The following is a 24,194-nucleotide window of genomic DNA, read 5'->3' as shown; positions in this document are numbered from 1 at the left end:
CTTCTCTTTCTCTTCCTCCATCTCACATTCTCTCTACAGCTACCTTTTCCCTGCAATCCTCCCTCCAACTCCAGATCCCTCCTGCCATGTCCTCATCTGTCCTCCCTGCAAAATTCTCTTCACCCCCTCCTTTCAAGCATGGGATCCTCAGCTCCCTCTGGAAAAGTTTGGCAGCTCAAACTTTTCTCAATATGCCGCAAAACCTCAAACTCTCTGCAATATGCCACCTCTAATGCTGGGCACCTCTGTCCCAAGAAAACCAAATGTTCGGCTGGAAGTAAGAGTACATTCCAGTTATGCCAGTGATTTATCATAATTCTGACCCATAGTTGTGCCAGACAGCAGAGTAAATAAGTAACACACATCTGTCACAAGAAGAGGTACAAACACTAGTATGTTCTGGTAGTCTTCATTTAAAAATTGTCAAATGTGATAACACATAAAAAACTTCTGGAGGGAATACAAATAGGACCTTAAAAGACAAAGACTGACAGTCCCCAGAGCCCTCAAGTTACTAGAGCAATTGTGTGCTACAGTAGAGATAGTAAAGCTCTGCCTGGAAATTAGCACTTTTTTGGGGTTTTCCTCTTTAGTCTGCAAGAGACTTGAAGGTCTCTCACACTCGATTGCAAACAGAATCAGAAAATATGGGGAGTGCACAGAATCATTTTATTAATCTTCCTGAAAGAAAGTTCTGTGGTCAGATTAACATCCTTGGAAGCCTGTCAGAGAACAGGAACACACAATACTGAGAGGCTAGGAGAAAATAATTTTGTTTGCCCATACTACAAAAACAAAAAACATCTGAGCCTGCCCAGGCTTTGGCCACACCATGCCAGGATCATTTAGTTTTCTACCTCCTGCCACCACCAGCCAGCAGCGCAAAACTCCTCTCTTGATGGCCACTGTCATTTTCCCATTGTTGTTCCCTGAGGTCCAGATAACCATCTATTTTTAGAGAAGCAGACCTCCAAGAATTTAAGGCCTTTGCAAAGAGCAGTTGGTGATATGCTGTTCTTTTCTTACCCGAGACCTTTGTTCAAGCAACAAAACATTTAACTCCCTCTTGTCTCTGTGTGCGGTCGTCTGTGGAAGAATCCCTGAATCTAAATAAAAAAATGGAAGGGGAAGAAAGCATAATCGTTAAATCAAAAGGTAATTAATATAGCCTGTCCCTTTATTATGACAGTGTATTTACCAGATGGGGTTTGTTGTGTTTTGGGGGTTTGTTTTAGCTAATTTAATGTCCTGTAAAGGCTAATCAAAGGAGGGATTTACACGATAGTGAGAATGAGAGATCAGATTTAACACCACAACTTTTAAATACAAAGATTTATCATAGTCTTAATTTTTAATTGATTGCTGATCTCACAAGACACCATTCAAAGCTGCAATTGAAAGCTATTGGAAATATTCATTACATGACCCATAACAATAATGCTAAGCTATGAAAGTTATTAGTGGTGTCAGCTTAGCACATATAAATCAAGAAAACGTCAAAGATACATTTCTTCTGTGTATAAAACTATTGGCAAATTGAATTTAGGAATTTGTTAGGGATGCATGAGGAATCTGGTGTTTTGTTTTAGCTATCTCTAAAAACATCATTCAAGCAGCTACTAACATGGAAATTATTAAAGAGAACAAGCTGAAACTGTCACCTCCCTGTATCTCTCTTTCAGACCATCAGATTGGAAGGTCTGGCTTTCATCCTGCCTTTCCTCATTGCCTTATACAAGGTTATGTTCAAGCTCGGGTAATTAGAAATCACCTCTAAATCAAACAGTGTCTGAAATCTGTCTACAAATTTGTTCTCTTTGTCCAACCTAAATCTCATAGCCCAAAGAATAACAGTGTCATTTTTGCACAAGTGATCAAAAGTTAGGAGGAGTTCATCCAGGAAGGGATGGTTGTAAACTACATCAGCGGCCATAATGTAGTCAAAGTGACAGGAAGACCTAGGAAAGTTCTTTTCCAGATCAATCCCCCAAGACAATTCCTTAACATGAGGCTGGTGCTGGCATTTCAGTTTTGTGTTTTGGAGAATGTTGTACTGAAGGTTTCCCAGCAGTTCTGGCAAATCAGTGGCAGTCACGAGTGCACCTGTGACAAGGAGAAAACAAACAATCTTTAAATATATTTCAAGACTTGACTAAAAAAGGAACTGATTTAACCAGGCAGCTCTCATTGAGGGGAACAGAATAATGTAAATGCTCCCAAAGGCTCTTAGCCACTGTGCTTAAAATAAATATTTGGTTCCCAGTAGTTCCACTCTACAGATTGCCATCTAAATGCAGATGGGGATGGGTGGGAAGAAATTAAATAGTCAATGCATCTTGATATCATATTGGTTAAAAGTACAGTGAGCAACTAAGGATTGAAGAATACTAGTTATTAACTCCAAGAAGTCAGCATGAGATTTAACCATTGCCTCTGGTTCTTTCCTTTTCACATAGCAGAGAAAAAAAAAAAAGGGGGGGGGGGGGGGGGAGAAAGAAAGAAAACCACAAATCTTTCTCAGACTACAGAAAGCTAGAATTCTGTTAAAATGCAGAAGTCACTTCTCTGGATTACTCATGAGGAAGAACAGGCTACCATGAAAGAAAATACAGTGTCTGTAGCAGAAAAATCAAGTTGCTGAAAGAAAATGATGAGCACAAGTGGAAAGAAAGTGACCTGGCATCCAAGAGCTGTTTGGTCAATGGAAGGTGATACATTGGTCATACCTACACATGGCTTAATGTGGTTGCCACTGATATCCTGTGAGGCCACTAGTTTCTCATTTCAGTTCCTGTTTAACACTGTTAATGACAACATCATCTACTGGGACCCCCTTTACGGCATCAATACATACACTCAAAGCTTTACAGAAAAAAATAATGGAGCAGGTTTCCAAACAAGCCTTTTGGAATTTACTTTTTCTTGCTCTTGAAAGCTTCCAAACAACAGCCTTTTAGAAGAACTGAGACACTTCCTTTGTCCTCCGGTATTCACCTGAGAGATATTTCCAAAAGCATAAGAGCAATGGTAGGTACTCACCCAGTAAACTGGCTACTATGGAGACCAACCCAGTTCCAGCTCCAATTTCAATCACATTTTTGTCAACCAAATTGTATTGTTTAGAATTAGTTTCCAAAAAATAACACAGAACCAGAGCCTGTAGGGGAGGGAATCCATGAACATACTAAACAAATAAATTAAATAAATCCCTTCACTAAATATGCATTGTGATGTAAAAGCATGCAAAAAGATGCTTCAAATGAGCAATATTCATTTAAGCACTGTCCCTAAAGGTTCACAACTCACTATGATCTTTGAGCTCTATAGACTAACAAAATAAATGCTACAGCATGCCTCAATATAGGTTTGTAAAGCATTACAGCCAGAAGGAACAACTTAAATTATCTAATCTGTCATGCTGCATAACATGAGCTATAAAATTCCAGTCAGCAATTCCTGCTTATAACTGCACTTACTTCTCATTGAGTTAAAACATGTCCTTCACAAAGACATCTTCATATAAGGACTGCTTGTGAAAGAAAATCCACAACAAGCACAGTTAAACTCTTCCGATAGTTAATTATTTCTAAGAATAATTAACTACCATAAAGATTCATAAGGGACCAATAGATTTACACCTTTTCTTCCGGTTCAGTTTGTTTTCAGTTGCTAACTTATGTTTTTTAAAGTTGCTTAACAAGGTAACCCCATAGAAAACTTTTATAGCAAACAAAGCCACAAAGAGCCCTCTACCGCAGGCTCCTCATATATGCATTTATAAACTGATTAAGAAGCTTCTTTAGCATTTCTGCCATGTCTCATACTGACCAGTGAGTTTTAGTTCACTGTTGAAATAGAAATTACAGATTTTATTTCTCTGGCAAAGATAGTTTCCAGTTAGACTCCCATATTTTTTTCCCAGATTTTGATAATCATACATTCTCCATTGACAAACACCAACTACGGTTGCCACATCTTTTTGCCTTTCCAAATGGTCATCTGTATTGCAATTATTAGTGGCTTAGTTTGGCACAGCAAAATCACACTCTCAGTTTTGCTTTTGGCTGATTAAGAAGGAAAGGAACAGGAGGACTGTTGACCCAATGTTAACATGCTAGAAATTCAAAGAAAGCTTTTGCTTTCTACCTCTTAATTCAGATGAAAAAGAGTAGGGTCTTTTATGCAAACTTACACATATCTCATAATCAGCAAAGCTTTGATACAGAAATAAGTCTGTAAACACCAACACTAATTAAAGCCTGGTTCCTAAAGATTGTTTGATTAACATTTAAAGGTACATTATATTAAGTTTTTCTGTTAGTTCCGTATATTCCTATAATTTCTTCCCTCAGAGTTTTGTCCTATTCTGTTGTAGAAACCGGCTGGCAGGATCAAAATTTCTGTGGGTTAAATTAGGGAAACTTTGAAATCTGCCTTCCTTTTTATGAAACTTGCAGAAACCTTATTTTCCTTAAAGCTTTTGCCCTTTTGACAAATCTGGCTGACATTTTTCAGAAGAGTTCAAATACGGCTGGATGGAACAGCAAGGGAGAACATGAAGCGGCACATATAGAAGGGTTGCTTTCCACAGCAAAACTGGCTAAACCCTTCCAGAAAAAATATATACTTTTCAGTACAGCCCATGATTTTCTGACAATAATTGGCAGTCAGCCAACCTTTCCTTGAAGACTGCACTGAAGCCACTGAGATACTGCATGAATGACTTGACCAGTTCTGCTGAGACAAGGAAAATTGTTTGGAGTTCAAACAGCAGAGTACACTAACTCTCCTCAGTTGAATTATGGCCATACTTCTTAAAAATAGTACGATTCTGGGAGGCTGATACCACTGGAACAGAAATGGAGCCTCCTGGGTTTTAGTCTGCTCCCTCCTACGGGGGCTCCTGGAGATGGTTCTGTTTCAGGGATGTTCTCTGAATGCACCAAGTGTCAGTGATGCATCGTAGCACCTCCCTGACCACAGTCGTTCCTTTCACAATGGAATATTTCAAAACAGTCAGTTAGCTGCATTTCACAGTTTCAAAACCTTGAAGAAGTCTCTTTGTATGGTGGGCATGTTGATGGTTCTTATATCGAGAGCCAAGGACGATGGTTCTGTCCCACTAGATTTCTGGCAGGTTAAGAAACAGAAAGCTCCAGCTCAGTCTTTTCGCATGTCTGCATATTTAGAAGGTAATTTATTTTATTTTATTTTTCACATTAAGAGCTTGAGTAGCTTCTGTGAGTGCTAATACCTTGTGAGCTCATAACACAGCTGTTTCGGCAACCTGGATCTGTCTGCTGTACAGCTGCCTGTATTTATAAAATGTACAGAAATATAATCATCACAAAACTTCCATATTTCCTTCAAAATATGCTGCAATTGGTCAATAGGATCAAAAAGTACTGGTAGGTGAGGAGGGGACACAAGATCATACATCTTGTGTGACAGGGGCACAAACAAGAAATACCATTTAAGCTTTAAGAACCAGGAATCCATATGAAACAAGGCTAAATTCAAGTTTGGGATTTGCAGAACAGAGACTGAGAAGCACTGAAAGTTTTCCTTGGGTTTACAACATACAACAGATTTATCATGCAAAACAAATTAAAAGTGCTAGAAGACTCCAAAAATAAAAAAAATAACAATACTGCATAAATACTGTACCGATGGCCAGACGACTGCTCCATAACAATCAGTGGCTTCTGTAATTCTTATCTCATGGCCAGCAAAGTGAAAGCCTTCCCAGGCCTTATGAGTTATAAGAGCAGGAAAAAAACGCCTTCTCATGATTTCTGCAACTATCTGTTCATCTTCTTTTTCCCCTGGAAGCAAAAGTATAAATGGTCAAACAGGCTGAGTGGACTGATAATGAAACTACCAGTTTATATTGAAAAACTGATTTGGAAGCAAGTATGAGAATTGTGTGTGTGAATAAAACTACATCTCACCATTAATGGTTAGCATGACACATGGGAAGTATCCTGAATTCTAATTGGAGTTTTCAGTTTATGGCTAAATAATTTCTTTCCTGTTTTGTCGAAGAAGCCAAGTTCGTAAAAAGTAAAGAACTGGAATGTTACCATATATTGCTTTCCATTTCAGCTATCCAAAGGAAAAAAATTAACTTCTTTTATCCTTCAAGAACAGCTGCCCTAGTATAGACACTCATGGTCTTACGTGCACAATTTTTATATTATTTTCCATATCCTTTTACTGTTCACTTTCCCCACTTTATGGTTCTTTTTGACAGTAAACAAAAGGAGCCACAGTATCATTTATGAGCGTCACAAAACTTGTGAAACAAATCCTAGCAACACAAATTATGACAGACAGGAGTGAAAGCACTAGTGTTGTCAGGAAAGCTTATCCACCCATCCCAAGAGAGCCCTGTCAGGGGGATTCTTTCCAGTTGGCATGATATCCTGAATGTCATCCCTGTTGCTAAGCAAAGGGTATTTATGATAGCTAACATAATCCCAGATAACTCTTCTAACAGGAGAGGATTCATTCTTTTTTAGTTGAATACCGAGCCAGTTTCAGTTTTGCCATCATCACACAAAGCTGCACCATAATGTTGCACACACACAAGTATATACATATATATATATATATATATATAATACACATATCTATAAGTGAAGCTGTCCAGAACATTTTCTTAGCAAAGTCTAGAATCATTCCAAGTTTTCACAGGAAATTTGCTTTCACAGCCAACTATGATCTCTTGGCAAATTAGCTAAAGTAAAACATGTTTACAAGCTATACCTCCTAGAAAGCATGCTAGATGTTAAGATAACTGGGTTACCACCTTATCCAAAGCAGAGTTTCTGTATGAAGCCTGCAGTTGCCATCAAAATCACAGCTATCAAGATTGGGATCTGCATAAAACCAGCAGGCCCAATGGTTATTAAAAATGAAAACATTTACATTTTCATCAGCATAAAACACATTGGTCTAGGAAAGATTCTTCACCTTCACACTCAAATCACTGCAGTCACAGGACATGATGGCCTCAAGTGTTGTCATTTGCTCTGCCATATGTCTCAGTATTTTTAGGCCCATAAGCTATTGGGATGTCTCTCCCCCTTCGTTGTCATAGAAGGACCAAGGAACAAAAGCAAGTGTGAACAAAGGAAGAGATGATACTAAACAAAAACACATCAGGAAGATGCTCAGGCCCATTAGCCAGTGCTTTAAGCTTGTAACTCAACTTACTCTCAGCATCAGAGGAAACTAGAGAATAGCAACAAACAAGGAAGAAAAAGCAAAAATGTTCATGCGCAATCTTAGTATGTTGACAATAAGACAGAATCAAAATGCTAAACAAACAAACAAAAACCCCAACTAACTAACCTACAGCATTCTCCAAAAATGTATTGGGTGTGGGGGGATGACCTTAATCATGGTATACAGCAAAAATAACGTAATGCATATACTACTGGAAAAAACATAAACAGTGTAATTTTATAAAGGTAACTTAAATAAAATAGTCAATATTGAAACTACTTTTTTTTAAGATGTTAGAAAATAAATAGCATGTTTCAGCCAGTTACATCTTTTTGCAAGTCTCTAATGTTAAGCTGAGAGAAAACACATGCATGGTGCCTGCAATCAGGGAACTCTGCACAAACATAAGTTAAGTGCCAGAGATACGCTGCTCCAGGGCAAAATTAATCTTTCCTTATGAAAGAATTAATATGATGCTGTCTTACTACACATATCATAAGTGTATTTAATATATCATTTTGTTTCCAGGCATACCAGATATAGCCTGCTTTTAATCTTCTCTGATTGCTTGGAGCAGTCTGATCTTGTTCTGTGATCACTACTAGCTGTGGAAGGAAAAAGCTATTCCTTCTATTACCTCCCAATTACAACCATTTTTCTTGATTGTTTCTCCCTTGACATCTGTTTTGGATCCAATTTTGTCAAGAAGCCATAACTTATGAAGTCTTAACTTACAAAGCTTCTGCCAGAATACCTATAAAACTTTAGCAGTACTACAGCTACCCCTCTAGTGCTCAATAAACATTTCCCACCTATTCCCTACATTATCAGCAATCTTACTACTTCAGGCTCGCAGAGCACCTATACTAACAGGGTTTGTAGGCCACTGCTCCCTCTCTGAGCTAAACTGTCCACAACCCTGAAAGAAGAATCCCAAATCTGATTAATAACGCCTTTGGCCATCTTAACCCACCTGGAGGATTACCAAAGGGATATCTGGAGAAGTTTACATATTTTTTATATTTTGACTTCCCCTTTAGAAGATCTTACTATTGTGGAGAATCAAAAAGAGTACATGTTTCATTAGAGACATCATATGGTAGACAGGTTTCAAAACCCTAATGAAAAACGTAATCAGTACCAAGATGCTAATGATTCTGACAAAGAGTGCTGACAAAATAAGGAGTGAAGACTTTTAGTCAGATTTGCTTGCTTACATACGAGTTTCCCTTCATATTGCAAAAGGCACTCTTCTATTTTCTGCTTTATATCTTCCAAAATAACTAAACTTGTGGGACTGCACAAAAGGAAAAAAGCTAATTTTTCTGTAACTGCCTTCAGAGCAGTCAGAACAGAAGAATAACGAACTAGTGGGAAATCTTTCAAGCAACAAGAAAATTGTTATCAGGCTAAGCAAAATCCAAATGAGATTAAGTCTTTTAATACATCCAAATGTTGAGAAAGTTCTTCTGGTACTTCAATCAAACTAGTTTCTTGCTAACAGATGCAAAAAGCTGGTAGGAAGTTATTCTTCTGCAAGCATTTATCTCTGTGTTAGTCCATATTCTCTTGTTCAGGAAGAAAAAGACTTGGAATTATGACTGAATGAATGGATTTTAATGACATTTTAAGACAACAAGAGCCAACCCATCAGTAGAATAGGGTCAGAGAAGAGTAAAGGAGACTTGACTGATCTGGCTCTCAATTCTTGTAAGAATGGAAGTGGATAATGGGCCTTTCCAGCAATACTACTCAAGCATCCATACTAAAGTGTCAGAACTTAAAAGAGTCAGCTAGGACTGATTCCTCGCTTCTTCATTTGCCTGAGTTTGACCAGGCAGGTTGGCCTCACTCCTCTTCTGTGACTTGGAAAGGCATGGAAGTGGTATATACATAGAATGACTTTCTTCAGCCTATTCATCTTTTTGCACGAGCATGTATACACAGAAACCACTGAGTTTCAGGTGCTAGAAGATGCTACATAAAGATGAGACAGTTCAATCCTGTTCAGGTAGCATATAGAAATTGAGATACTTTTGTTAGTGAAACAGATAGTGTTGCTTTGGTCTTGAACTTGTGTTCACAAAGAAGTTCCCATCTCTTGATGCCCAAATTCCTCTTGAAATAGAATTTGATTGTCTTTAAGTTTCTTAAGACTTTCTGCCTAATAGGTTAATTGCTTACAGCATTCTTTGAAATATTTTGGGTAAAGTATTGTTTATCTTGAAATTCTAACATCTTCTGAGCCTGTTCTTGGAACTCCCTTGGTTTTAAATTAATATCGAGCTGAGGGAGAAAAGTCATATACAGCTGACACATCTTGCACTATATCAACTACATCATTATGAAAAAAATCATAAACATCATTCTCAAAGGCAAAGCAATCATCGTTCTTACAACTGAAATGTGAACATAGTTTTCCAAAGAGACATACTAAATCATTTGGAAGACTGGAGTTGTGAAGTCAGTGGCAGGTTAGTTAGAGAAACGTGTGTCAAGCTGCAAAATCTTGTGTAGGGAACCAGAGGATTTTGCTGACACATTCAAATGTCAAATGAAGTGCTTTATATTAGAACAAAAACTAAAGAAAGAAAAGGACGTGAGTTCTGCTGAAACAGAGTTGGAGACGGCCTTCAAGTGGGAAGGGAAGGCAGAAGGAAAATACAAGGAGATAGACCAGGTCAGAATGGAAGGGGTTGCAAACTGCAGCGTCTTTAATGACGAAGCAAATCACACTAATAGACCTTAGGGTTTAGGCTATCTTTATCTGCATGCTTTTTGCTTAGAATGAGTAGAAATAGTACCTGTTTAGAAACATGCTACATGATCAGCTGTTCTCTTACACCAATTGTCACATAAAATCATGCTTGGGAGTATACAGCTCCATCAGGAAATGGTAACCTTAAAACTCAGTCAGGTATCTTCCATCAGTTAATGGCATATGTTAAATTTCTCACTGCATAACTAATGATACTGCCTACGTTAATGCATTCTCCGCTGAATAAAAATTGAACAGAGACAGGCATTGTTAAACAGCACTTAAAAAGCAGGAAAAGCAGCAAGAGACAAGGAAGCTGAATTAAAATTATATATTAAACAATAATAGATACCACTGTCCAGGTACTTGAATTAAAATCTGTCTAAAAAAGAAAGTAAAATTACCTTTCCACATGAAAGCTATGAAGAATATATTAGCAGTGAATATCTCTATTTTCAAACTCATTCACAAATAGCACACAGATTAATAAAACATCCTCCAAAGTACTTTCCTAATGGATTAGGACAGCATTAATTCAGAAACAAATTTTCCCCAATGATTCATCAAAACAACCTACAGGAGGAAAAAAATGCATTATTAGTCTCTTTCAAGTGCTAGCCCGACCCTGCTTTATCTCTTGAGGTCAAATGGTGTCACAGCCCAAGGTGATAAGGAAATAAGACCCAGATGTCTTCTGCTTCTCTCATGCTTTGATGGATCTCCTCCAACTGGCAAAAGGAATGAAACCCAAGCCTTCATCATGATGTTGACCTGACAAAGTTCAGCCCTCCAGCAACAAATCCTCCCTTCTTCAGAAGCAGTATACTCTCTCCTGTGGAATTTAGGTTTAAAATTTACCATTTAGACTTGTACTTACAAATATTTTAAGAACGATGTATCAACTACTGTAAAGACATACACGGTTCCTCTAAGGCTTCTCAGAAATTGCCTCTGAGTTTGATGAGCACAGGAGGACTATCTGTGCTGACGTTACTAATTGAGTAATTCATGAGTGAAAGTTCCAAGAATTCATGATTGCCAGGACTCTTCAGGTCTCCCCACTCAGGACACACGGAACTGGAGTTATCCAAAGTAAAGATTCAAGATGTATTTTATACATATAATACATACACAATATATATCATATATATTACATATATATACATATGAAAGCTATCTATGTATCCCCACATCAGGAAGATACCTGCAGAAAGGTCAGTAAGGGAACTTATCTGCAAACTGTTCTGTAACTATAAGAGGTGACTGAAGAAGAGTTACATTACTACACTGATAGGAATAATCAGAAGGCAGCCCTGTGAATCCATCTGGGTATTTCAATGGCTCAGAAGAATTTTACCCCAAATCTACATTAGGACCCAGCTCTAAGGGACTCTGGAGAGATGATTTTTGCTGAGCTACTGACTTAGGGTCAGAGCCCTGGCCTTGCAAGCATTACAGATGGCTCCATAGAAACATACACAATCCTGATTCACAGAATGGTCCCCAAACCGATATCACTTTAGTATCTTCATTTTATTCCACTTCCATCCCATTCCATTACATTACAGCCAAGGACCCTTAAAGGAACAGGTTAGGAAGGAAACCTAATCATGTCCTTGACTTCCCAGACGTCAGATGTAACCTACACCTTTCTAAGAATATAAAGCAAAGCACTGTTCCAGTACTTATCTAAACTACACAGTTAATTTTGCCTTACTTCATCCCTACCTACAAAGCAGGAAATGATCATGTAACCTGAGAGTAGGCATTCCAGTACATCCACTACAAGGAACCTGCTGAAGTGATGGCAATGATGAGGTGTATTATATTGATTAATCTGAGATGCTATGTCAGAGTAATATAATGCTTGAAACTTTATACTTTGAAATGCAGAAATACAAAACTGCCACCCACAGGCAGCCTCTTCTCAGCCAAGAGACAAGATGCATTTAGCTCAGAGCACGAGAAGGGAAGAGGAGGAGAGGGGTATGCTCACGGTATCCAGCCTATGTATTTACCCAGGCATGAGAGACACATTTTCAATTTGCAATGCACACCACTCATATCCCAGCCCTATCCAAAACACAGGTCATCCAAAATCATTAGAAGGCTGAAAACAGAGAACCATATTCAGCTAATCTCATGAACACATAATGAATTCAAATATGACAAGTACTTCCCTTGTTACTTCATCATGTTTGTCTGTCATTGAAAACATCTTCAGGTCTAGGCTCAGCAGCTATTTGATCTCTAAAGATAACTAAATTACTTCCCTTTGACCACAAAAAGTAGACTATGTTCTTAAATTAGGTGGTCTAATGTACATTATAAAAGGCCGACAGCCAATTTCCTGATGGATAGGCAGGCTCTGTATGAGTAATTTAGACACTGTAAGTCATTGTCTAGTCTAATCTTTCACATCTCTTACCTTGCCCGGTCAAGATGGCTTTGTGCCATTGAAAGCTCTTACTTCCTTGTAATGACACGCCAGAACATGCCAGGTACCACAGCCAGTGGAACAGAAGGGACTCAACAACATTCCCCTACCAATAACTCTGGATTTCTAAAATGATTCTTTGAGGAAAGGACCTGAAAGTAACCTAACAACACCAATCCATGAAAACATACCACCTTTCTCCTGTAGCAGTTGAGAAATATTTAATTTATTGTTGAAATGCAGCGACTACAGAGGGGAAAGATGTGAAAACAGGAAAGACAGGCACATGGCTGAGGGGTAAGAATGTATTACAGACTTCTCTACAGAGTTAACATCTGATTTGATTATCTGAGTGTTGCCTCTAACTTCTGTTCTATCCATACACAGGAAGTTTCCATTTGAGTTTAGTAATGTCTTCAGCAAAAGTGGGTCTTGTCGGAGGAATAGAAAAGGAACAAAGAAATGTTAATTCAAATTAGTACACCTGATTTTTACTATAGTATTTGAATGCTGCCACTTTCAAACAAAAGAGCTCAGAGGTATGTTACAATAGCCAAGAGGCAACTTCAAAGAAGAGATGCTTTTAGACTATTCTGATTTGCTGTGAATTGTGTACTTTAGCTCTAGTCACTCCTTAATTGGGTTGTACTCAAGTCTTATTCCACACTACCTCTTTTAGCCTTTTTTTGTTTGGAGACTGCTTGTTGCCTAAGAGGAGTAGAATTTGACTCCTGATGTTTCAGTCAATCTTGCAGTGAAGAAAAAAAAACAGTAGGTAACTAATGGTGTGACTTCCAGGAGTCTGGGTTTTTTTTAATGCTTTTGAGATGAGAATTAATGGAAGAGGTTGTTTGGTTGTTTTGGTTTTCTTAAACATAGAAGCATAATTCAAAGCTAAGAGACAAAAAAGATGAAGATGAAATGAAGAAAGGAGGTGGTGGGAAGATACAGCAAAAGTGTCATTTATATATAGCATAAATAGGCTCATTTTTTAACCAGCACTGTTAATTGCAAAGTCCACTATATAAAGAATGCTTCAGCAGTTTAAGTGCTCAAAAAAATGGAGGAACTGACTGCTGGACCTTCCTCAGAAGGATTCAAATTCACAACTCACCCACCTGAGGGGTGTGTTCCAGCCACCCTACAGAACCAGCTGCTTCCCCTTCCCTCCATCACCACCAGAGGTGGGCCACCAGGAAACCAGGATTACAAGAATCATGCTAGAAGGACAAGAAGCAAGGGAAAGCCCAGCTATGAACTGCGCACTCAGTTGTGACAAGGCAGACTTGCGCTCCACACTCTGCTCCTAGGATTTTTTCCACATTTTACAGCAAAGTCTCTGAAGTCAATGGAAAAGTGTCAGTGGGGAAAGGAATGAGCAAATAAGCATCTTTAGAAGTAACCAAGGAAATAGTAATGAGACACTAAGTCACTCCCTTTTCCCAGCTGAATATCTCAACTTCTAAATTACAGGGGTTAGGCTGCTTCTCACTTGCCTCCATTCCAACTACATCCCATTTAAGGCACCTTTCTGGACTCCACCAAGAGACTTGAAATGACAGCAGGAATTGACATCAATTAGGACATCTGTCAAGCAGGCTGAGTACAAGGAGTGTGCCCCTTCTAAAATGACGGGAGATATGTGAAGGTTACCAGGTCAGTATTTTCTCAGATATTTATGGATTAAAAACTGATCCCTGGCCAAGTAAAATGAGATGACAGAGTGTCAAGGACAAGTGTGCCTTGCAAGCTTGCTCTTCTCCTTTTGTTTCAGAGATAAAATCATTCTGAGGTGAATTTATATAACGCAACTGTGGTGAAGTAATTTAGTATCCCAAGAAATGCGAAGTGGCAGAATCTGATCTCAGAAAAGTTTAGCCAAGGAGAGTTAAAGCTAAATTCATCAAGAGAAATCATGAGAGGAAATAAAGAGACACATACAACGATGCAGGTGTGATGAAGAACTGATTGGATAAAGACACCAGAGGAAAGATCAGACTGGGTGAGGATCTACCTGTAAGCTGAGAACCAGTAGTAATAGGAATCATGAACAAGAAAGAGGAGTTTTAACCTGGAGAACTTGTGACAAGCCAATTAAGAAGGGAAAGACCTCAGACTGGAACTTGCAGAGAAACTGAACTGGATTAAGAACCCTGAGAAAGAGACTGGGTAGGTGAAGTTAATGAACTGGGAATAGGGTTGGTGGTAGAGGGAAAGGATGAGAACAAGGAACACACAGGCTCAGGTAAGTATTTTGTATTTTATATATATAAAAATATATAATTGAGCAGGTAAGTATCTGTGCAGCAGGTTCAGCACCCTTCACCTCCAGAACCTGGCATGGAATTTAATATACCAAAATCTGGTGCAGATGAAACTGTAAGGATATCCCAGTTTCCATTCTTGTCTCATCCTCTTAAATTGGTGTTTCTAGACATTGAAGAGAACCACCTGCTATTGCTATCAACAGGTTACTCTGTTAGCTAAGTGGAATGTATTTCTGTATTTGAGCTAAAGATTTTGCCCTACCAACTAATTTTGCATACATTAACCTAATGTCCCAGAATTCAATTTATTTTCATAATTCCAAAGCTAAAGAAGTTACACGAAGACTCACTCCTCCCCACCTTGAACCCTGCATGAAGAGAATATCAATATTAGAGACCCAAGCTTGCAGAAGCATAGAAATGCCTGTGCAACTTTCTATCAGCCCTCAAGTACTATGGAATACATAATGACAGTAATCAATATTTCAGTCTTTAGTAGTTCTACCTTTAATATTTATTCTTCTAGATATTTCTTCCCCCAGCAATCATACTTCATTGCATAGGATCAACTTGAGCTCTTGGTTCAAGTCAGAATTACACAATAGGAAAGGGAATTGCATTAAAGAAAATCTTCAGATTAAGGCACTTGAACAGTGCTTTGTGGAACAGCAATCTATACCAATCCCCATCAGCCATCTTTTTGTGCAATGTCAGTTTTCCAGAGAAGGTCATCAATTTGGGATACTTTAAAAAAAGTATTAAAAACCAAAATAACAAACATCAGTTTCAGTAAGCAAATAATTAATTTTAGGTATTGCAGTCATGCTCAAAGCTCCACCTTGCCTTGCTGAACATGTACGAAAGAAAAACCAGATGCTAAGCTCTCTTGAAAAAGCAGAAGCCCAAAAGCCTGGCTTTACATGGACCATGACTCAACTAAGATTTTAAACAAAAATATTATGAAAAATAAAATAATTTTAAAAAAACAAATCCTTTCACATTTAGCTGTAGAGCATAACTAGACCCCACCCCAAAACGACACCCACCCTTGCCCTAAAACCTTGTCTACTCCTGGTGACTCCTAAAAAGGAGATTACTTGTGATGCTTTAAGATCTTGAAAGATGTGCAACCATGAACTTGCCTAAGGAAAAAAGCTGCCATCAGTCCCTGAAGGAATTTGAAGGTTAGGTTTGAGGCTGTCTAGACAGAAACCAAGCTTGTAATAATCCATTCTTTCTAAATGACACCAACAAACAAACCTCTCCTGCATAGTTTGTTCATAGTCACAGCTTCGTTCCCTGGAATGAGTTGCAGGCAAATAACTGGAGGACAGATGCCAGGCACCAGTAGGAAACTGCTGGGACCATAGTATGCCAGTATATTCCTACATAGCTAGAACTACAACAGTGCTACCTGTTGTACTTTCTGTACAAGTGCCATAAACATAATTCTTCAGGAAAAATTAATAAGAAAATAGCTCAATGTCAGCAAGACACCATGTACCTTAGCAATATTCCTAAGTGGAACAAGAAAATACAGTGAAAGAAGAAACATTTTACCTTCTTGTCTTTCTAATTCTCTTATTGGTTCATTTTGTAGATGATTCTGTTGTGATGATGTCCAATCCATGCTATGCCACAAAACCTGGGACAGAGAAACAAGCCTGCCTGAATAAAGTTATTTCTTTTTCCCCACACAGCATTTCACACACACACCACAAAAATATTTTTACATCTATTATGCTATAATTTACTTCTATTAATAACAAAGACATGTAGACGTACAAATATCAATATTAAAACCATAAAAGAAACAGAAACAGAAAACTAACTCAACTGTTCTACTTTCAGAGGGAAAAAAAGCAAGAAGGTTTAAAAGAAAAACAAAAAAGAAAAAAAAAGAGCTTTGATAAACAGTTAGAACTTTTATGAAATTTTAAAATTAGAATCAGTTCATATCAGCGTAAGTAGGCTTATAAATGATTGAAAGGAAAAGTAGCACCAAACGTGTGAAAGAGAAGAAAAATTGTACCAAAAAGATCTACTCTTGCTTGAATTATTTGGCTTGGAAGGAAAGGAAACAACCTATTAGTAAAGGTTGCACATAAGAATAAGTAAAAAGCTGGATCTATAGACTGTGTATGTGCACAAAACATGTAGACTTGGGAGAAAAAAGTAATAGAAAAGTATGGCAGGGGACAATACAATTTTCAGCTGTCTGCAGAAAAGCAGAAAAACAACCAATAGTCTCCAATTCTGGATATTTTACAATCAGAAAAACACTGAGTTCACAGGAGAAAAAAAAATCAACTCAGTGCTCTGGTAATTTTTAAAGTTCTTGCACTGTTATATGGAAATTTTACTGATTTTTGCAGGAGGTTACAGGCAGCATACAGATAATAATCCTCAGATGTCTAAACCCCAATAGAGATGCAATTAAATAAGGCAATGTGTGATGGAGTATCTCTATCTAGCAAAAATTAAAAAAAAAAAAGGGGGGGGGGGCGCAGCGCAGTGGACACAAGCAAAGTAAAAACATATGCTGAATCTCGAGAAAACTTCCTCACAGCGCAAAGCCTTAGGCAGGTTTTCGTCGCAATACTTCAGATGAAAGAGGACAGTACCAAAACAGCCCTGTCTTGTTAGAGGGGCTGCATCATACCCTCTTGACTTCACCTTACAAAGTCACGCAGGTTTAATGTTTGGCTTTAGTACCACAACGCCAGCAGCCATTAACCTATTTGAAGGTGAAAAATAACTTAGGGGGTTTCTACACATCACCATAACTCATAAAATGAAAATACTGCTATTATATTTATGTCCATCTATGCACTCAGCAATAGTAACATCATTACATGGGACACTGTCGTGCTTTAACCCCAGCCAACAACTAAGCCACACACAGCCACTCATTCACCTTCCCCTCACCGCAGGGGGAAGGGGGAGAGAATCAGAAGTGTAAAAGTGAGAAAACTTGTGGGTTGAAATAAAGACATTGTAATGAGACAGAAAAGGAAGAAAATCATAATAGTGATAATAAGAGAATTAGAATATACAAAGCAAGTGATGCACAATGCAATTGCTCACCACTTGCTGACTGATGCCCAGCCAGCTTTCCCCCACAGTTTATAACCTGAGCATGACATCGTATGGTACAGAATATCCCTTCAGCCCCTTTGGGTCAGCTGTCCTGGCTGTGTTCCCTCCCAACTTCTTGTGTTCCTCCAGCCTTCCCACTGGCAGGGCATGAGAAGCTGACATGTCCTTGACTTACTATAAACACTACTTAGCAACAACTAAAAACATCAGCATGCTATCAATATTATTCTCATACTAAACCCAAACCACAGCACTGTACTAGCTACTAGGAAGAAAATTAACTCTATCCCCGCTGAAACTAGGACAGTATCCACCCCTTATTCTGTATCATTTATGACATGTCCAGGTGTTGCAGTTTAATCCTGGCCAGCAATCAAGCACCACACAGCTGCTCACGCATCTCCCCCACAGTGGGATGGGGGAGAGGACTGGAAAAGTAAAAAGTGAGGAAGCTTGTGGATTGAGATAAAGACAGTTTAATAGGTAAAGCAAAAGCCGTGCAGGCAAGCAAAGCAAAACAAGGAATTCATTCACCACCTCCCACTGGCAGGCAGGTGTTCAGCCATCCCCAGGGAAGCCGGGCTCCGTCACGTATAAAAGTTACTTGGGAAGACAAATGCCATAATGCCAAATGTCTTCATTGTCGTCATTCCTTCTTCTTCCCTCAGTTTATATACTCATCATGATGTCATATGGTACGGAATATCCCTTTGGCTAGTTCAGGTCACCTGTCCTGGCTGTGTCCCCTCCCAATGTCCCATGCCCCTCCAAGTCCTCTCGCTGGCAGGGGCTGAGAAACTGAAAAGTCCTTGACTTGGTATAAACATCACCCAGCAACAGCTAAAAACATCAGTGTGCCATCAGCATTGTTCTCACACCAAATCCAAAACACAGCACTGCACCAGCTAATAAAAAAATTAACTTTGTCCCCACCAAAACCAGGACACCAGGTCCCACACTTTCCAATACATCCCATCCAATCACCATCATCTTTCCTGTCTTTTGATATACTAACACAGATATCATTCCCTTAGCCTACAGGCCTCTCCTCTGAAATGTTCATTGGGTTAATTTAATCCATGACTTTGGGCTCCATTTGTTATGTTAGTTCTTCAGGGCAGGAGAGACTGTGTGTGGTGTTGGATTGTTGCATGCTGAAGCCAGTTCTTGTTCCATCACCATGTTGCTTATCTGGTTCTATCATCAAAATTCATTCTTCATTAATCTGGGTAAGTATAATATCATTTGTATGGCTTATAGCAACAATAGTAGTGATGACATACAGTATTATATAGCAGTTAACATCATACGATTCAAATCATTGGCTAGTCTCACCCCGAATCAAATCTTGGGGTGCACATCAGACCGCCCCATCCTCCTGCACTACCCACCAGGTGCACCCAGGTCCTTGAGCAAAAGCAGTCACGTGAATGGATTTGCCTTTGCCTGAGGCAGGAATAACCCAGCCTGTCTCCCCCAGCGTGTTCTTTATGTGCACTACAGGGACTTTATCCCCTTCTACAGTAGTAAAAGTTTTGATTGGGCAGGGCCAGCTCCACTGGCAGATCCCCTGGTATTGACTGACCAGGCGGTTTTGCTGAATGTGTATCCCAGTGTTTGAAAGTCCCACCACCCGTCGCTCTCAGAGCAGTCTTTCACAGTCCGTTGTGCCGTTTGATTTTCCCGGAGGCCGGTGCACAGGGGATGTGATACACCCACCCAGTGTCACACTGTTGGGCCCGGGTGTCTATGAGGGTGTTTTGGAAATGAGTCCTGTTGTCTGACTCAACTCCTTCTGGGGTGCCATGTCCCTGTAAGACTTGTTTTTCAAGGGCCAGGGTAGTGTTTCAGGTGGTGGCATGAGGCACAGGGTCTGTTTGCAGCCACCACATGGTTGTTTCCACCATTGTAAGCACATGGCGCTTGCCTTGGTGCGTCTGTGCGAGTGGGGTACAACCAGGCTGCCAGGCCTCCCCGTGATCATACCTCAGCCATCAACCTCCATACCAGAGTCCTTAACTGCTTGGCTTTGTTGATTGCGGCACGTTTCACATTCATGGATAACCTGTGCTACATTGTCCATGGTCAGTGGCCTGCCTCGGGTACGTCAGCACCTACATGACCTACTTTTACAGCCAGGTTCTGTGGGAGAGGATAGAGAATGTCTGAAGAGAGATGTGTGAGGAGTATGGAGAACATCTGACCATTATTGACAGGAGGTAAGAGAGAGGAGGATGGAGAATGTCTGACCTGGCAGGACATAAGAGCACAGCTGGGTATTGTGAAGGAGAGTAAGAAAGACAAACATGGTTATCTAGTAGCAAATAGGTGTCTGCATGCTTGTAGTGATATATAACTATGTAACTGGATGAATGGTTTCTGCCCGGAGCCTGGTGGTACATACAGCTGGAATGTCTATCCAGGCTCAGAGATATAAATACAAGCTTCTCTGTACAATAAAGCGTCTCTGGTTGCACCACAACCAGAGTCCATGCCTTCATACGTCACAAGGTTCTCTACCTGAGCAGCAGGATCCTGCCACAATGTGGCAGCCCAGATGGGTTTGCCTCTGCGCTGCTGGTGGCTCTGCTTCCATCACTGCAACCACCCCCACAGGGCATTTACCACCATCTACGAGTCAGTGCAGACACAGAGCACTGGCCACGTTTCTCATCCAGCAATGTCTAAAGCAAGCTGAATGGCTTTCACCTCTGCAAACTAACTTGATTCACCACCTTCTTCAGCAGGTCATATACGACTCCATACAGCCACCTTTCACCTCTGATGCTTTCCCACAATATGACAAGGCCCATCAGAGAACAGGGCATGTTGCTTCTCGTTTTCTGGTAGTTCATTATACAGTGGGGTCTCTTCAGCACATATGACCTCCTCCTCTGGTGCTATTCCAAAATCTTTGCCTTCTGGCCCATCCATTATCACTTCAAAGATTCCTGGGTGACTGGGGTTTCCTATTCAAGCCTGTTGTGTGATCAGTGTGACCCAGTTACTCCATGTACCATCAGCTGCATGATGTGTAGAGGGGACTGTCCCAGCTCTTTGAACATCCAGCCCAGCACCAGCTGTCGGGGTGCCAGGAGGAGCTGGGCTTCAGTACCAACCACATGTGAAAGCAGCTCAAACCCCTTCTTATGCTGACAGTATGTTTTCCAGCACAGCAGGCCTCGGGTCCTCTGTATCCCTAAATCCCAGCCCCCGAGCGTCAACCTTGAGTCTCCCCTGGTGCTTTCTGCCAGAGGCTCGGCTGGTGCAGTATCGCCGCTGGTGCACTGCTGTGGCAGTGACTGCCACCTGATGTTCTTTGACCCTCAGCAACCCCACAACAGAAGGGTCCTCCCCAGAGACTGGGCAAGGTAGGCAGCTGTTTAATTCCCCCTGTCTCCAAGGCAGCTATACCAAAAGCCACCGGTACCCTCGTGGGTCCTTGAAATACCCTCTCCTGAGGCAGCCCGTGCCAAGGATGCGCAGAGCCTCTGGGCCAGTCACAACGGGGAGCTTTTGCCAGTTGTTCCCAGTCAGGCTTATTTCAGCCTCCAATACAGTTAGCTGTCGGGATCCCCCCATCACTCTAGAAATACAGATGGGGTTTGATGGCATTAGGGCACACTGTGCGCCCGTGCCCACTAAAGCCTTATACTCCTGTGGGAGTATAAATAAAGAAACAGACAAGTAAAAGTGAGAAAATTCATGGGTTGAGACAGAGACAGTTTAATGGGAAAGAAAAGGAAAAAATAATAGTAATGATAATAATAATGATAAAAGAGTTAGAATATACAAAACAAACAAGGCACAATGCAATTGCTCACCACTTACTGACGGATGCCCAGCCAGTCCCCGAGCAGCAACCCCCAGCCAGCTTTCCCCCCCAGTTTATATGCTAAGCACGATGCCATACGGTTTGGAGTATCCCCTTCGCCAGTTGGGGCCAGCTGTCCTGGCTGCGTCCCCTCCCAACTCCTTGTGCCCCTCCAGCCTCCTCATGGGCAGGGCACGAGAAGCTGAAAAGTCATTTACTTAGTGTAAACACTGCTTGGCAACCACTGAAAACGTCAGTGTGTTATCAACATTATTCTCATCCTAAATGCAAAATATAGCACTGTAGCAGCTAGTAGGAAGAAAATTAACTCTATCCCAGCCAAAACTAGGACAGGCACAGAAAAGAAATTCAACGGGATTCAAAGTCTTCGTAAGCATCTTCAGAATAACAAGTATAATTAGAAACTACTGGGACAGTAAGCAGTAAATGTCACAAACCCCCATCTGCTTGTCATCTACCTCAGAAGTATATAAAAAGACAATTTTTCTTCCCATTAGAAGATAAAAATAACAGGTTAATAATCATTCCCTTTGCATTCCAAAGCACAAGCAACATTGCACTATAAAATCATCCTATAAGGGAAAACCTTTGTGTTTTGTGATCCTGTACTTCTGTTTTTTTCCATTCTAAAAATATCCTTTGAGGTATACTGAGCTACACAACAACCTGCCTGACTTTAACATACAAATTCAGGAGTACTACAAGCAACTACACAGCGCACAACAGCTCAGTTGCCCAGTAATGCTGTTTAAAGTAAATGATAAAGCAATTTAGAGTAAAAGACACAGACAAGTGGAACAGCACTGGCACCCACTGCATTTCAGCCAACATTACCCGAATCTCTTGCAGCTTTCCAAAGACTGAACTCCAACAGAAAAGTCCTTATCTGCCCCGTCTATTCTCTCCCAGGCAGAATTGTGCTCTGTAGCATGTCACACACTGACAATATCCCCACACCAGCAGCAGTAATAAATCTCGACAGCTGCAGCATGAACATGAAGCGGGCACCACACACTTACGTAAGGGAGCAGATTTTGTAACAGCCGTAGGCACCACCCAGTCAAGGGCACTCCAACCTGCCACATAACCAACTTTTGAGTACTTTTTACAAGAATAAGGTAGTGACAGAGTGCTAGTAACCACTCACTGTTACTAAAACATAACTGAAGAGCAAAACCCCATCCGTCAAAGGGGTCTTCCAAGCACAGAGGGCAAATTACAAAGGGACAGGGATGCATCTGTGGCACGGCTATATAAACGTGTGCGCACATTGGAATGCAGAACTGTAACAAGCTACCTAACACCCAAAATCCTACCTCACTTTACCCCATGAGACAGCTGTCAACGTGCATAAATACACAATTCTTCTCTTTTGTATATACAAGATGCACATTCGCCCAACAGATTGCAAACACTCACTGCATGGGAACAAATACAGGTATCTCCAAGACTTCTCTTATTTAGACTATAACCAATCCAGGACAGGAACTGCCTCTTAAAACAGCTTTTAGCAAAATTAAACTTCAACTGGGGTTTCTAGGCGCCACTCAAAAATAATAACTATTGTACAAAAATACTAATCAAGCCCTGCAGAGAACTGAAGGTCTCTCTACTTTCCTACACTTGGCAGAAAAAATTAACAGGAGCTTTTCTACGTTTACCAGCTGTCAAACAAATCACCACGACCCATCCACACTTTTAAAGCAAAAATCAGTGATTTGCAAAAAGCTGCTGTAAACTGTCTAGACTGAGAATTTGCTTAAAATATTATAATCTTTTACAAGAGTAATATCAAAAGGGATCTGTTTTGCCTAGTAAACACCATACATGAAGTATTAGACTGTCTGCAGCTCTAAAGGCCAAATCCCACCCAGTTCACCTCAGCCCTTCATCCTTTTAGGGGAGGCTAATGTTTCATATGAAACTTCATTGTACGGACCTGGCCTTTCAAAGAATGAAACGATGAGAAATGAAGTAGAAATATCAAATGAGAAGACAAAGAAAAGCAAGGAGGACTGAAATGTACTGCAAAAACACAAGTAAAACCGGCAGCATTCAGTGCTTTTCTACCTCAATCCACAGGAGCGAGAAATAGATCCTACAACCATTCAGAGACAAGTGAGATGGGGAGAATTCTGAGCCTAAAACATGGTTTCTCTCACAAATTAACCTAAGTGCTGCAACCAGTGGATACCCCTGATCATCACTTCTGCAAAGAAATCCTGGCTTTGGACATGGTCATGTAACTACAAATCTAGAAGCATGACAACACTCAAACAATTATTGCACATCAGATTATGTAAGGAATTACTGTACTGCATGATTTCCCATGAGATTTTATGAGGGCTTACACTGTCTCACGATGTAAATAACATTACTTTCAGCACAAAACTTTCAAGACATGCCGAGTGAAGGGAATGAGGAAATCGGGATAAAAAACCTAAATGAACTCACTTTCATTCTCGCAACACCTAGAAATAATCGAAGTAGTTTTCACGATTTCATTTAATGCCAAGGTTAACGAAGCAACAGATCGCATGTGATTTTAACAGCTCTTTCACCTCAGAA

At 40.1% G+C, this 24,194-nt stretch overlaps 1 protein-coding gene across 2 annotated transcripts; it reads right to left on the bottom strand.

Moving 5' to 3' along the window:
- Nucleotides 1-540: 540 nt before the first annotated feature.
- LOC130144074 (protein-lysine methyltransferase METTL21E-like) lies at nucleotides 541-24,187 on the bottom strand. Of its 2 annotated transcripts, none has more exons than XM_056327109.1 (5): nucleotides 22,461-24,187; nucleotides 16,253-16,337; nucleotides 5,668-5,825; nucleotides 3,040-3,157; nucleotides 541-2,103 (listed from the first exon to the last, which is right to left on the bottom strand). In XM_056327109.1, the coding sequence occupies exons 2-5, from the start codon at nucleotides 16,320-16,322 to the stop codon at nucleotides 1,679-1,681; spliced, it is 771 nt and encodes a 256-aa protein (XP_056183084.1). In that variant the 5' UTR covers nucleotides 16,323-16,337; nucleotides 22,461-24,187; the 3' UTR covers nucleotides 541-1,678. The 2 variants fall into 2 exon arrangements, with proteins under 2 accessions (XP_056183084.1, XP_056183085.1); XM_056327110.1 differs by lacking the exon at nucleotides 22,461-24,187 and adding an exon at nucleotides 17,780-17,895.
- Nucleotides 24,188-24,194: the final 7 nt, after the last annotated feature.

Source organism: Falco biarmicus, chromosome 2 (genome assembly GCF_023638135.1).
Source record: "Falco biarmicus isolate bFalBia1 chromosome 2, bFalBia1.pri, whole genome shotgun sequence".
Taxonomy (NCBI): Eukaryota; Metazoa; Chordata; class Aves; order Falconiformes; family Falconidae; genus Falco; species Falco biarmicus.
This window is presented reverse-complemented; position numbering and strand designations above follow the sequence as displayed.

Bases quoted from the DNA above. Each gene is read 5' to 3' on its own strand.
- LOC130144074 (XM_056327109.1), bottom strand. From the start codon at position 16,322: ATGGATTGGACATCATCACAACAGAATCATCTACAAAATGAACCAATA. The intron at 5,826-16,252 runs GTAAAATGTTTC...TTTTGCTTCCAG, and splicing joins AGAATTAGAAAGACAAGAAG to GGGAAAAAGAAGATGAACAG. The intron at 2,104-3,039 runs GTGAGTACCTAC...TCCTTGTCACAG, and splicing joins CATAGTAGCCAGTTTACTGG to GTGCACTCGTGACTGCCACT.